The sequence below is a fragment of the Copadichromis virginalis genome, linkage group LG23 (assembly GCF_057382275.1).
Source record: "Copadichromis virginalis isolate Kocher_CV1m ecotype Utaka linkage group LG23, C_Virginalis_male_GT1.1, whole genome shotgun sequence".
Classification (NCBI taxonomy): domain Eukaryota; kingdom Metazoa; phylum Chordata; class Actinopteri; order Cichliformes; family Cichlidae; genus Copadichromis; species Copadichromis virginalis.
The window spans coordinates 33892862-33907611 of NC_140639.1; the positions used below are offsets into that span (position 1 = coordinate 33892862).

The following is a 14750-nucleotide window of genomic DNA, read 5'->3' on the forward strand; positions in this document are numbered from 1 at the left end:
GTTCAAAATATGTTAATTACATAAATAAAATGTAATTTCCTCTGTAGCACTTCATGGATTTCATAAGCAACACACCTTAGTTGTTCACACAGAGCATAAGAGTAAAACACTATATATACACAATGTTATCTTCATTTTAGATGTCAAAAAGTATTTGCGGCTCCCAGTGTTTTCTTTTGCGTGGAAACCAGGTCCAAATGGCTCTTTGGACGTTAAAGGTTGCTGACCCCTGCACTTTACCCTCCTGCAGTTTTTGGGACAGTAAGTTTCAGGACTCTAATAAGCAACCATCACTTTAGAAATAAACAGCAGCACAGAGCGCCCACTCATTGATAAAATAATTAACCGCAATTAAAATTGTTTATTTTCCAACACTGTGCGCTAAATCACCAGATTAACAATTTTCTGTCATTTTTACAGCTATGTTGCATTTTACTGGTATATTTTTATAATCTTTATAGATTTTATCACCATTTGATAACATCTCTGTAGTGGGTGACACTCGCAGGGATCATTTTCTGTGGGATAAAATTTATATTCCTTTGGAGGAAGGTCAGCACTTTAGACTGATGACTGCAGAGTCAAAGTCATAATTCTTCATTTATTTGTATAGAGAAACAGAGGAAACATAAACAGGGTATAAGTTAAAATGCTCAAAACTGAAATGGTTTAGCTTTTCTGCTGAAAAGCATTTCAGAGTTTTAACTCATCTGGAACTAAGACCCTGCCCGGATCTGGCACTTCAACCGGAGCATATCACAGCTTCCTTTCTCTCCCGCAGTGGATCTGTCAGCTAAAACCAATTAGTAAAGTGAGACCAAAACACAGACGCAGGAGTTACAGCAAATATGGGTAGCTCAAGTCAACCCTGGTATAAAATGCTTGTTCTAAAAAACAACAGGAAGCAAACTGGCATGGTACTGTTCTGTAGTTTACTTTCATATTGGGTGTTTTCTAGTCACTAAAAGCTGTTTTAACTGCACAGCACTAAGCCCTGCTATTGATCTCATTTGCCATGCTGTTTTCAGAGAGAACCACATTTATAAAACCAAGGCTCACACTGTGTTATTTTGATTAGCATCTATCTCTCTCCCTCATGCTCTCTCATCAAATCTGCAAATTTCTTACATTGTTTTCTAATTTTCTGCTTTTAAAAGTCTTTGCTTAGAAATTAACACATTGTTAGTGTTAGTCACCAGAACTTTCTACTCCTATCAGTGCATTTATTGTGATTGTGACCCAATGCTAATTTGTCCTACTTAGTAGATTTGACTCTAAAACTTCATATGCTGTCATAATAACTTCAAGGCACAAATATGCCGACATAGCTGGACCTTTGTGAATGTGCCTGTGAATGACAACCACGATTTGTCACTTCACAGGCTTTGTTAATGTTGCCTCTCCACACATGAAATGAGAGTGGAAAGTAAAAGTAAGATAAAGTATAAAATATATCTATCATTACATGTTCTTTCATGTTCAATGTGTTCTTACAGATACATCCAGATGCCCAGACCATTTTGTTTTGAGCCCAGCAATCGTTACGTGGTTACAATCAGGTTCCAGCGTCATGGCGCCACACACAGACATCTCACTGCCTTCATTCTTATTGACTCGGTGAGCTAAGACTGGAAGCCTTCCCCTTTCATTATGCCCTTCTCATTCAGAAGTGCTGGAAGTTGACATCACCATGGCTTAGTGGGCTTTGGCTGTGCTTTTACTAGTATGGCTGTTAAGTCTGAACATGGTCCAATTGAGCTGCAGCAGTGGGTGGCCTGTGGGGGTGTTGCTTGGTGTTTTGCACCATCACATTTCCCCCTAGTGGTGGGACAATCCAATTGCAGTAACAGAAGTTGCGAAATGATTGTACATATAATAATAATAATAATATACATTTTGATTTAAGAACTTAAGATCATTTTCTTATCATTCCTGTTTACATTAATTGATGTAGCTGTCTCAAAGCTTTCTTTTTTCGCCCAATAGCTGGTATTGATCCCTAAATACATGGAGCTTCCTGGGTTTCAAGGTAACACACCAGAGTCAGAGCAGCGTCAGGAGGAGATGATCCGCTACATGTGTCTTGATTCCTTTATGATCACTCCGATGCCTGCACTGGCTGAGATGTGCTCTAAACTCATCTGCAGTATTTCTTCCATTATTCACGACGGTGCCCTGCGTAAGTAGACACAAAAACACGAGGATGACAAATCCATTCAAACTCAGCACTGTTTTAAATGATAAACATTTCCTTTTGTGTATTCCATTTATTCATATCTGCTGTATCCAGCCTGTGAGTGTGACCCTCAGGGCTCCCTCAGCGGTGAGTGTGACGTAGTGGGAGGTCAGTGCCGTTGTAAACCCAACGTGATTGGCAGGCGCTGTGACCAGTGTGCCCCGGGGACCTACGGCTTCGGTGTGAGCGGCTGCACTGGTGAGTCTGCCCACTGATCAGCTCAGTCTGTCATATAGTTCTGTTTATAAAACTGTGATCTCACACAATAATCTACAGCACAATAAATCACTTTATAGTGTTGTAGGTTTAACTTGAAATTACATAGATTTTAAACTTTACAAACTCTAAACGTGTTTTACTTTGAAAGCTGAAACCTGAATCCTCTTATTTACAAAAGTCTTCAGTCCCCTCTCTAAATATATATACATTCTTGAGCTACTTGCTCATGAGCGTTCTCTTGGTTTCAGTCTTTTCTGATTTTCACTGTGAGCAGCTGTCTGTGCACTTGTAGCCTGATGCTGAAATGATAACTGTTAATTCATTTCTACCTAAAAATACACAACAACTTTCTGCAGCACGGTGAGGTTTGTAAGAGCAGCAAGAACTGCGCAACAAGCTTGTTCATTTGATTTGGGAGTTCAAGGTCATCCTCTTCAAGTGATTTTACACAAGCGATCCTTGGGGACCTGAGACACCACACAAAACTCACTGACATTCGCAGACCTAAAATGACGACTGTTAAATAATCACTGGCAGTATGAAGTGGGCAGGTCCTAAAGTTTAAAGTTTCACAACTTCTAAGGATACCACTGATTAACACAGGGGTGGGCAAAGTCCACGAGGGCCGGTGTCCCTGCAGGTTTTAGATGTGTCCTCAAACCAACACAGCTGATTTAAATGGCTAAATTAGCTCCTCACCATGTCCTGAAGTTCTCCAGAGGCCTGGTAACGAACTAATCATGTGATTCAGGTGTGTTGACCCAAGGTGAGATCTAAAACCTGCAGGGACACCGGCCCTTGGCCCTCGTGGACTGAGATTGCCCACCCCTGGATTAACATATAGCAGAGTGTTAAGTGCATTACAGAGTTACCTAGGCAACCAGAGCCCAGAATGTTCCCTATAGTTCGATGACATTATAAATCGCTTCGTGTGTGAATGCCCTTTATATACTTTTACTTGTAGAAATAGAGCCAGGAAAGGTGTTTTTTCTCTGTAACTATAAAGCACTGTCTAAGAAAATCATTTTGAAGGGGAGAACCATGTCAGGGAGAAATACAATCACCCTGACATGGTTTTGTTGGTTTTACTGACATTGTGTTCGAGGCCATGTGCACAAACGCACACCTAGAATGAATTGTAGGTTAAATGATGAGACATGTAGACATGAAATATGTAAATCACATGTGCGACTGTAAAAATGGGCTCACATACTCTGTTCTGTATTAACGAAGCTACTTATTTAACTTGCTGTTTTCTTTCTTTTAGGAGATACAAATCAGGGCCATTTAGAATAATAATAATGATCATAAGTTTTCTAAGCAAGATTAAATGTTCAACATAAAGCAAATCAGAGAAAAGCTTATAAAGTGACACATTTGCTCGTTCTAATGGGAAAAAGAAGAAACTTTAAAGAGTCGGTTTATACACACACGTTCATGTAAATATGAGTGTGACTCATTGGTAAGGCAGCTGTATTTTTAAATATATATAAATATATATATTCATGTTTGGGGGAAAAACAAAATATAACCCTCTAAACTCCCCTACCCAGCCTGTGACTGCCACTCCGACGGCTCATTGAGCCACCAGTGTGACCCAGTTACAGGCCAGTGTCAGTGCAGACAAGGAGCCACAGGGCGGCAGTGCTCTGACTGTCAGCCGGGCCAGTGGGGCTTCCCCAGCTGCACCCCCTGTCAGTGTAACGGCCATGCAGACCTCTGCGATCCCCGCACGGGAGAATGCCGAGGCTGCAGGGACTTCACAGCAGGACATCTCTGTGAGCGGTAAGGAAAATTCAGTGCCACACTTCACACTTCAGCTCCTTTGTCCGAGTGATCAAATTGAAAGCAAATCTTTTATCTCATTTTGTTCCAGTTGCATGGACACGTTCTTTGGAAACCCAGCACTTGGATCAGGGCAGCACTGCCGGCCCTGCCCCTGCCCAAATAACCCCAACTCCGATAACTTCAATGCGTTATCTTGTCAGGTTGACCACACCTCTGATCAGATCATGTGTAACTGCAAACAGGGCTACATGGGTGAGCGCTGGTTCATACTGGTTCATTCATCCATGTTTGACTGACAGCACTGTGCTGTCAAGTAAATGAAAACGACTTGTATCTTTATTCCAACTTTTCTCTCGTAGGTCTTCGGTGTGACCAGTGTGCCCCTGGTTACTATGGTAACCCTGAGCAACCTGGCGGACAGTGCTTTCCATGTGAGTGCAACGGCAACATAGACACCCAGGATCCTGAGTCATGTGATCCCAGGACTGGCGAGTGCATCAAGTGCCTGTACCACACTGACGGCCCGTCTTGCGCCCAGTGTCAAATCGGTTACTATGGCAACGCTTTGGCCCACGATTGCAGACGTGAGTGATGACAAAGTCACTGGATTACATAATCTTTAAAAAAAAAAAAACGTGGGTGTGTGATTTATGTTTTTTTTCTCTGCACACCTGTTCCTGTTCTTAGGCTGTACCTGTGTGACTGCTGGTACCCTACAGTCTGCTTGCAGCGATGGACACTGTGACTGTGATCGGCAGACTGGAGCCTGTCTCTGCAGGGAGCATGTGGTAGGCCATAACTGTGACCAGTGTGCACCTAACTACTGGAACTTCGGTCAGGATCAGGGCTGTGAGCCGTGTAATTGCAACTCGCAGCACGCTCTGGGAACTCACTGCAACATGGTGAGGATGATTGCAAGCTTCTGTCTAAAGAGGGCCTCAGATGTGCTTTTTGATATGCTTGTTGTGTACCTGTATTGGACCAGTTTGTGTGCTCTTCAGTTCACAGGCCAGTGTCACTGTCATTCAGGCTTTGGAGGTAAACAATGCACCGAGTGTGAGCTGTTCCACTGGGGAGATCCACGGGAGCAGTGCCACGGTAAATCACACTGTGACTTTTATGAACGCCATGTAACGTCTTACATCACAGGTGGTTTTTTCTGAGCATGATGAGTGTGAACAATAATAATTCATAATCATTCAATGAAGAATATAATACATTTGTGTTCCACACATTGCTTTCAGATTAAATGGGATCAAAACAAATTGCTGCTAAATTACTAAATTGACAGTCAGATTTAAAATCACCCTCTTCAAAAAATAGGCGGCCAGTTTCACAAAGTCACCCGTGATGGGCTATAATTTATTTGCACAAAGATCGCGTGAAACCACTTCAACATTTCAGACTAGGTTGCCACAACAGTTAGAGTAAATACCAAACATTACGACAGATTACAAGTTTGAAATGCAGCATGAAATATAAACTCTATAGCTTACCCAGGAGACACAGTACATAGGGACATGTTACACCAGTAACATCAGTGATCCACTCTTTACCAAGAAATATATTAATCAAACAGTTAAATTAGTCCTTCAAACATTTTGGCTTCTGTAACCAGAGCTGAGTATTTTGGTGTGTTTGGTTGTTTGTTCTTAAATGTGTTTTTTAAAAATCTTGTTTTACACTAAATTCATACTTACTTATTATCCTCAAGAGCCGATGCTTTGTGCAACGTCTGGATTTTAGGGATCTGTTTCACCTGTGCTGGTTAGATCTACAGCTTGGTCAGCATCTGCGGTTATGTCTGAAAGTTTCTGGACAGTTGTGTTTGTTTCCAGCTGTGACTCAGTACACCTCAATGCAGGTTTGAAAACAAAAGAAAAGATGCCATTACATTGCAGACTGTCATTTCATTTCAAGACAATAATCAATAATATTGTGCTAACCTTTGAAAGGATACACCTTAAACCACCTGGAAAGCATTTCTTCCTCACATCACCCCGCAGTCATTCGCGACTTTTGTCTTCCTTGGATATTTGGGTCTTTTCATGTTGATGTGCTCACCGGCGTATTCTTCTTTTCTCAAGTAGTGTTCAAACTCTCGCTGTTTGATGGATTTACGTTGCATTTTTGCACCCGAACAATCATGTGGCAAGAAAGAAACAACTCCCACTTATCCATGAAACAACTTTTGAGATTTTCCGCATCTGAAAATAGGGGACTGTGTATTAAAAAAAAAAAAAAAAACCTCAATGGTTAAAATATTATTGTTCAACACGATGAATTTAACCTGACAGTTGCTTCTTTATCGAAGTATTTTGTAGAGAGTGCTTTATAATAAGATGTCATCTTAGGACTGGTTTTATTTTATTTCTTTTCTTTTCTCCAGTGCTCTTCTTTATGATTATTCCCAGTTTTGCTTTAATATAACCTAAATGCAGTATTTAGTGATATGAGGTGTGGTTACAAGTATTTTATTTAGAGGTTCTGTTTATTTCTCTCTCTCCTCTACTTAGAATGCAACTGTAACCCAGAGGGCACAGAGATTGCCCAGTGTGACAGATTAACGGGTGCGTGTGAATGCCGGGAAGGAGCCGCGGGACTGCAGTGCAACCAGTGCGCTCGTGGTTTCACCGGCATCTTCCCAAAATGCATCCAGTGTCACCCGTGCTTCCAGCTCTGGGATGACGCCCTGTGCCAGATTAGAAGGGACCTGGATCACATCCAGTCCAGAGTGCAGGAGATCCTGAAGGGTGGCATCACACCGGGAGCTGGGGACGCACGCATCAAAGAACTGGAAGGGAAGCTGAAGCAGGTGAAGGATCTGATCATTACGCAGGACAGGGACAGGGTCTACCAGCTCATTGGCCAGAGCATCGATGACCTCAGGTGAGGAAATAGCAGCATGTCGTTTGGTGTTTCTCATCAGCTACTTTATTATATTTTAAGAACATCCTGTATGTGTTTCAGGGCTGAGATTGCCCTCACTGATGGGCGTCTGATGGCCATGGGCCAAGAGCTGAATACGACAGCAGAAACAGAGAGGGCACTCCGACACACGCTGGATAACATGGAAAAAGAGCTGCGGGACCTCAACACCACTGTGACTGACAAACAGAAGCTGCTTGAACTGTTCGGCTCAGGGTTTGCAGGTAATTTGTTGCCATCAGAGGCACAAATGAAAACCTTGAACATGTCACATGAAGCCTCGCTGCTGTAAATACAGGAAGCAGACTAAATCCATATCCAGTAGCAGAGTAGGTTTTATACGTTGCTTTTAAAAAGCTGCTGGTGTCTCTCACAGATCAGTTTGAGAAAGTGAAGCAGTACTATCAGGAATCGCTGCAGGCTGAGATGAAATGCAACGCTTCAGTGTTTGGTCCTATGAGTCCTGTGGAAGAGTCAAATAAGACCAGAGCGCGCACAGAAGACCTGCTGGATGAAATTGAAAACAGCATTAACCGTAATGTGGCTGCTCACAACAAGTCACTCAGCGACCTACAAAAACAAGCTCACGACCTCCATAAACAGGTCAATCAGCTGAGCGACCAGGTAAGCAGTGTGCTATAATAAAAAAATGTATGTTGGGTTAGGGTTATGTATGTACCCTAACCATGACCTCAACTAGATTAGACAACATTCATTGAAAGAGAATGGCAAGTGGAATAAGCGTAGATCTAAGCCTCAGAATTTGGAGTAGGGAAGGCCTCAGCGAGGAGTATTTTCAGGAGACTGTATAAGGTGACAATTCTGAACTCCAGATACGTTTTCTCTAATTAAAAGAATCCATGCCAGAAAAAGAAACTTGTTCTGTCATTCTGAGGTAGAAAAACTGACAAAGTGAAAATGAGATTAAAGCTTAGGCATTAGGCATCTAATATTGTAAATTCATAAAAAGTGGAGTTTTCTTAATAATATCAACATGTTCTACCTGTTAAAAAAAGAGAAGTTTACTCAAAAAAAAAGGAAAAAACCTCACTGATGTGTTTTTAAACATGCAACATGCCAAGTTTGTTTATGAACATTGTGAAACATCTGCAAAAAACAGTGTTGGAATTTTATGCTGGCAGTGACATCTAGTGGAAAAGCCAAATCAGCTCATGATTAAAGGATTAAGTAGAAATTGAAAATGGTTTTCCATCACTGATTGGTGAGTATGTTTTAATTGTGACAGTCCCTGATGTGCAAACGTAGCAGCAGTGGGTTTTTTTTTTTCAGAGCCTTAAAAACATTATTTAAAATACATGGCATTTTGTCATGTATCGTATTTTTACAAATTAGATCGCACACACACATTATGATGTCACTGCATTTCTTTGCTGATGGTAGTCTGCAAATTAAGGTATTTATTTGCAGGCTTTTAAGAAAATTAAGATATTTCCAGTGAGTCTGAGAATGCTGACACACGTCTGTTGTCTCCACTGACAACTATAGAGTGAAGCTGTCTACTTGCACTGTATTTTTGTTTGTTTATTAAGAGTATCTTGCAGTAGGGAAATTAAAATATTTGGTTTTTATATTTTTATATTGATAACAAAACTGCATTTAAGTCTTGCTGTCCAGCATTGAAGTCTTATCCCACTAACTCAGTCAGTGCATGGTGCCATCTTTAAGGTGTGTGGCGGTCACAGCAATAACAGCGTCAATGGCAGTTGCCCAGACAGTCAGTGTGGTGGTGCCGGCTGCCATGACAATCAGGGAAACCATGTATGTGGAGGAGTGGGATGCAGCGGGACTGTGGGCACATCTGTAGCTGCGCTGAATGACACCAGGAACGTTACAGACAGTCTGAACACTGCCAGTAAGGAGCTGCAGAAAGTCTCCAAAAAGGTGCTCGCAGTATCCGTAGTTTAGCCTCATATGAGTGAAATATTTCTTTGATCTGACTCTTGATTTCTTGTGTCCAGCTCCAGGACATAGCTGCTATGACACAAAAACTGAAGAACCAGACGATAAACACGCTGGAAAAAGCCAACAAGTTGAGCAAGGAGCTTAAAGAAAGCAATAAGAACCTGACAGAGTTCATTGAGAAAATTAAAAACTTTCTCACTGGTATGTGGATGATATTGCTTCAATGTCTAAATGTAACTTGATGCTTCCTGCATTTGCACTCCTTTTGTCCCTGTCCTCTCTTGTACTGCCCAGAGGAGGGAGCCGACCCAGAGAGCATAGAGAAAGTGGCTCAGGAGGTCTTGTCGATCACACTGCCACTGAACAGGACCGTTCTGGACAAAATGATCGCGCAGATAAAGGAAAGTCTTTCCAACATCAGCAATATTGAGGGGATTGTAAATCAAACCACACTGCACACCACTAAAGTCAAGGAGCTTCTTGACGCAGCTAAAGAGGCCAAGTGAGTTATCATTTTTGTTTTGTTTTGAAATTAAGGACCACATTTCCCATAAGCCAGCTTGCTGAAAGTTAAACTGTGACTGCATATAAAAGATGAATGTTGCCTTCAGCAGAAGGCAGTTAAGATTCCCGCTGGACCACGAGAAACAGACTGTTGTAGGGGGCTGCACCAATAAGCTGAAGGCTGCTCAGTATTTCAAATTGATTATTTGCTTATATGCTTATTGGTGCCCCCCTCTACAACAGCCCTCTAAAACTCTCCTGCTCCTGCCACCCCTGCTCCAAGGCTATGTTTGTTACACCTGCATTCTGTGGCTACACTATTATCATCCATACCCTACAACATGAATTTTGGTTTCGGATATTGTCTTTCTTGTTGTTATTAAAGTTCAAATAGGATATCCACACATCTATCCTTTTTCCTTGGGTTCAGCTGGCACCAGGCAAACCATGGCATTAATAGGCTGTGTATAATTAAGCCTTATTAAATGCACTGAACATGCATTTATTAAGCAGAGCTGTAGGAAAAAGGTTTTCTCTCTGACTAATTTTTGGTGCTATTGTGCAGGAGGCGAGCAGAGGAAGTGAAAGACATGACCAATATTACCAAGGAGGCGTTAAAAGCATCTGGAAAGGCCATAGAGAAAGCACAGGCTGCCCTGAAAGAAGCCCACAACAACCTGAACAGCACAAGAAACGCTACTGCTGAGGTACAGAATCTTGGAACATGTAAATTTACAGGTTTCACATATTTTCTGTAATCTACCTCCCCAATGAGCACTTTTGTTCATTTCACTTCAGTTTTATTTATATAGCCCAAAATCACAAAAACAGTTGCATTAAGGTGCTTTTATATGGTAAGGTAAAAATACAATAATAGAGGGAAAACCTCATCAGACGACTTATGATGAAGCATGTGGTGACATTGGGAAGGAAAAACTCCCTTTTAACGGTAAAGCTCCAGTAGAACAAATGACTGGTTGGGGTGAGCGGTGGGATACAGGAAAAAAGGCACAATGTGGTTCCCATAACTCTTTCCTTCTTCATGTCTCATTTTTTCCAGGTGGAGGGAAAGCTGGTGAGCCTAGACGCCAAGCAGATGGATGTCATGATGCGTTTAATGAACCTCTCCAAGGAGGTGGAAGCTCTGAAGAACAAGACGGAGCAGAACAGACAGATGGCAATCGAGGCTAAAGCACTGGCCGACAATGCCACTGACCTAACATCTTCACTGGAGCAGGTGAGGCTGTTGGTGGAGTTTGGACCAAACTTATTGAATAAATAAATAAATAAATAAATAAATAAATATATATATATATATATATATATATATATATATATATATATATATATAAATTCTTGAATAAAACGATTGCATCATCTGCCAGAGCCTCAACAACACAGAGAAACAGTATCGTGAGCTGCAGATGAAGATCGAGTCTCTTGGTGGGGTGTCTGGAGGTCTGAAGGACATCAACCAGAGGGTCAAAGATCTCAAAGAGGATGCAGAGAAATGGCTCAAGAATGCCACCAGTGGGATAAGAGAACTGGACGGTAAGTTCATATGGCTGCTCTCAGTGTTGACTTTGTTCTTCAGGTGAGCTACATACAGCACATTGTGACCGTAGTGCGCGACTTGACCAGAAATTGCCTGTAAAGAAGTCTCCCGTGTTAAACTACCACCGTTTAAATAATGTGCCATTGTTCATAGTGTACAAAAGACTCTGACTAGATGGCACAGTCATGTAATACAGCTCCTGCCTTATGCTAAAACCAGGATAACTTGCAGCTGTCACTGCAGCAAGATTCATAACATAACACATGATGTCACAGATGAGGATGAGATGAGTAGAGTTACACTGTTAATATTCATAAAATATTCCAAGATAAAGATCAGTTCCTTTCACAGGATCCGTGGATGTGCTGTAACAGGCACTAAATGACTAAAAGTAAGTGATAGAAATGAAACAATATCATTATATGTGGGCAGGATAGAAATGCAGAGAAACATTAAAAACATCAAAGCAGAGAATTCACAGTTCAAATCAGTGAAAATCAAGTGAGCGTTTCTGCCTTGGAACTAGTTTTAAGTCCTATATTAATTTAGGATAGAGCTATTACTGATATGTTTATTGTGTACTGTATGGTTTAACAATCGCATCTGCAGATTTGGCATAGATTTTTGGCTCTAAACAAACAACTAAGAACTTCGTAGTAGGACGTGGCTGTAGATCAACCTTTCAGCCTTTTGTGCATGCTTGTTACTTTAACTTTTCTCTTGCTCCCTGTGATTGCAGAACTTGAGGAAAAGTTCAAAAACAATGAGAGGCGGATGGAGAAGCAGCGCTTGGAGTTGGACAAGCTGAAAGACAACGCAACTAGTGTGCGGGACGAGATCCGGCATCGAGTGCAGAACTACAACACCTGTGTGCGATGATGCCTCCTGCGTGTCATCAGCTGCTGTAGTAGAGGAGAGTTAGAACTGCTGTTGTGACTGGAAAACAGAAAATTTGTCACCAATGAAAATAAAACGCTGCTCTGGAGGTTCCTCCATTCTTTCACTGGTATTTCAAGTTTTACACATTACCTGCAAGTGTTATGTCACAGAAATGCCTTCAACTGTCCATGTACTGTTTGAGTCCTCAATATCACTCCTGCCCTTGGTGGTGTTCATGTATTTAAGCTATTACAATAGGCGGATAACCTGTGAAGAGCATTTATTTCACTCTATAGCCAATAATAACGGATAATAATGGAATTGATTTACTGTATGTGGAAAGACTATATCAGAGTATGTTATCAGTTACCTATACCAAAAGTGCTTTCAAGATGTTGAGTGTTTGTGTTGTTTGACCACATTAGTATGGGGTGTACACACTGACATTCCTATTAAAAATTTTGAAAGTACTTTTTGTGCTTTTTCTTTAATTATAACGTACAAATATTCATATAAACATACACTGTGAGGTGATATGATGAAGACAAAGTCAATCTGACACTTTATATAAATGCATCATATTTGTGTGAGACTGTATGCAATATTTACATTGCTTAAGAAGGTATGTTGCTTCAGTGTTTTGCTACACAGGGGAACCTTATACACAGTTAAGTGTATAAGTTCAATCCCATATTTGTCTCTCTTTGCCCACAGCCTTCATCTCTTCTCAATTTACCACCTCTGCAAAAACACAGCTTCTACACTCACTCAAAGTTACACCTAATAGATCTCACCCATCATTAATGCCGTTAGTTAATAATGATAGTCACTTTGCCAGCCTATTGAATCCCTGGCTCAAGTTACAGAAAGTCATTTACCGCTCCAATTTTTAAACATTTTCAATTTACAGTAAAAAAAATAAAATTCAAAGTGTGACACAAGTGGCTGGTGATGGGCCGACACTAGCAAGCTGCCCCCTGAATCTGCATCTTGCCAGGCCTGTGGAGCATTTTAGCAGCTTTTAGCTGAAGGTTTTGTTTTACAACTTGACTGTTTTTGTTCTGTCTCGTTGTTCATACGCATGTTGTTTTCAGCTGAGGATTTTTCCAGCTCTAAAAACCAAACTGTACGCTGCTGTTTCCCTATTAAGCATCCCAGTTTGCTCTTGACTAGCTGGTGAACATTTTGTGGCAAAAGAGCCAGAGCTTTTTTCTTGGGAGTTGGAGGAGAGCAAAAATGTAGCTCAAAGAGAATGTTGGCAACTGTTGTATTTGTCAAGTTGCCAGAAACTGCAACTCAAAGTCAATGGTGAAGCTGATCTAATTGAACTACACACCCTCTGATATATCCATACACACAGCACCATTTTATTGGCTAATTGTAACTATGTTGCTGGGTGGTATCTTCCAAGTCATTAGATGGGTGTGCTAAATGATATGAAAACCTCTGTGTGAGAGTGCAGCATGCAAAAGACGAACAAACAAAAACCAAAAACAATGCTAACACATGGTGAACTTTCACCAAATACTGGCTCTTATTTCATTTAAGTGTCAGGGATCTGTTCTCAGTATGAAAGGCCTATTCTCTCTTGGTTGTGGCATTGGATCCTGGTCTCTAACAAAGAGGGGCTGTCCTGCAGCAGCACAGGGAATGTGCAATATGACAGAGGTTCATAGCAGGCTTTGTTCTGGACGACGATCTGCCAGCAGTGAAACACTGGCGCACATCAGAAACAGTTAGAACTACGTACTACTCCCATGTGAAATGATCCACATGTGCAATGCAGTGGATTACATGAAGTCAACAGCTTTAGTTCATATAAGATTGATTCATTGCACCAAACTTAATTTCTATGATATTTCTTATCCCCGGACATAACTATTAGTCACGCCGTGCGGTCCACCTGCGTGGCTGGGCTGGTGCTTTCAAGCATAGAATCTGTGATAACGATCACGGCTCCTCATTGGATTAAACCAAAGGGAATCCAATCCGTCCTGCAGGGAGCGCGCATTCCTGCTCACGGGGACAGAAAGGGGGCTCGTCGGAAAACATGCAGCGGGTTACTGGAGGGAAACTTGACACAGGAATTACTTTGAATTCATTTTGCTTTAGCAGGGGTTTTTTCACACTCCATTATTGGCTCCATAGGACCATGTTGATAAAGTGAAGTACATAATCAAGTAGCTTTTGTGCCGTCCTGGTATGTTAACAAACTGTTTTTAAAAAAAGCAGGTAAAGCAGCCAAATAAACTAAAAAAATAAATATAACATAAAAATAAAACAGACATGACAGTGAACTCAAAAAGAGAGTATTGTGCTATGAATCCAGTACCAACACCTGGACTCACCTGTAGAACCTCCTACTCTGAGGACAGTAACACTTCTGGCAGGGGTAACTTCTTTGGCACAACACCATAGCTTTCCTTGTATGTTTATTTACTTAAGCACTGCGGCCTAGTCATATTTCACATAGGAATCATTTTAAAGGTTACTGTATACATTACGTATAATCTGCTGGAAGTTAACCTATTGTAATATAGTGTGTGGGGGGGGAGCAGATTGGTGGAAGATACTGTAAACGGATTTGCATGGACTCATGACTAAACACCTGAATAGACGGCTCTGGGTGATGACGTGTTAATAATAATAATAATAATAATAATATGTTTTGTGAAGACGTTTCACCTCTCCTCTTTCACTGGTAAAACGTCTTCACAA

The 14750-nt window shown here is 41.2% G+C and overlaps 1 protein-coding gene across 2 annotated transcripts in view; it reads left to right on the top strand.

The window, feature by feature from the left end:
• Nucleotides 1-12502, top strand: part of lamb2l (laminin, beta 2-like) — a 62833-nt gene extending 50331 nt beyond the window's left edge. For both annotated transcript variants that reach the window (XM_085447666.1, XM_085447667.1), the window contains exons 18-35: nt 1497-1617; nt 1987-2179; nt 2291-2434; nt 4009-4240; nt 4332-4495; nt 4603-4827; nt 4931-5145; nt 5245-5341; nt 6760-7132; nt 7214-7395; nt 7548-7795; nt 8858-9073; nt 9151-9295; nt 9389-9596; nt 10164-10305; nt 10659-10835; nt 10984-11149; nt 11893-12502. In XM_085447666.1, the coding sequence (XP_085303792.1) occupies nt 1497-1617; nt 1987-2179; nt 2291-2434; nt 4009-4240; nt 4332-4495; nt 4603-4827; nt 4931-5145; nt 5245-5341; nt 6760-7132; nt 7214-7395; nt 7548-7795; nt 8858-9073; nt 9151-9295; nt 9389-9596; nt 10164-10305; nt 10659-10835; nt 10984-11149; nt 11893-12032 (3388 nt within the window). In that variant the 3' untranslated portion in view covers nt 12033-12502. The remainder of the gene's footprint in view (nt 1-1496; nt 1618-1986; nt 2180-2290; nt 2435-4008; nt 4241-4331; nt 4496-4602; nt 4828-4930; nt 5146-5244; nt 5342-6759; nt 7133-7213; nt 7396-7547; nt 7796-8857; nt 9074-9150; nt 9296-9388; nt 9597-10163; nt 10306-10658; nt 10836-10983; nt 11150-11892) is intronic.
• The last annotated feature ends 2248 nt before the right edge of the window (nt 12503-14750 follow it).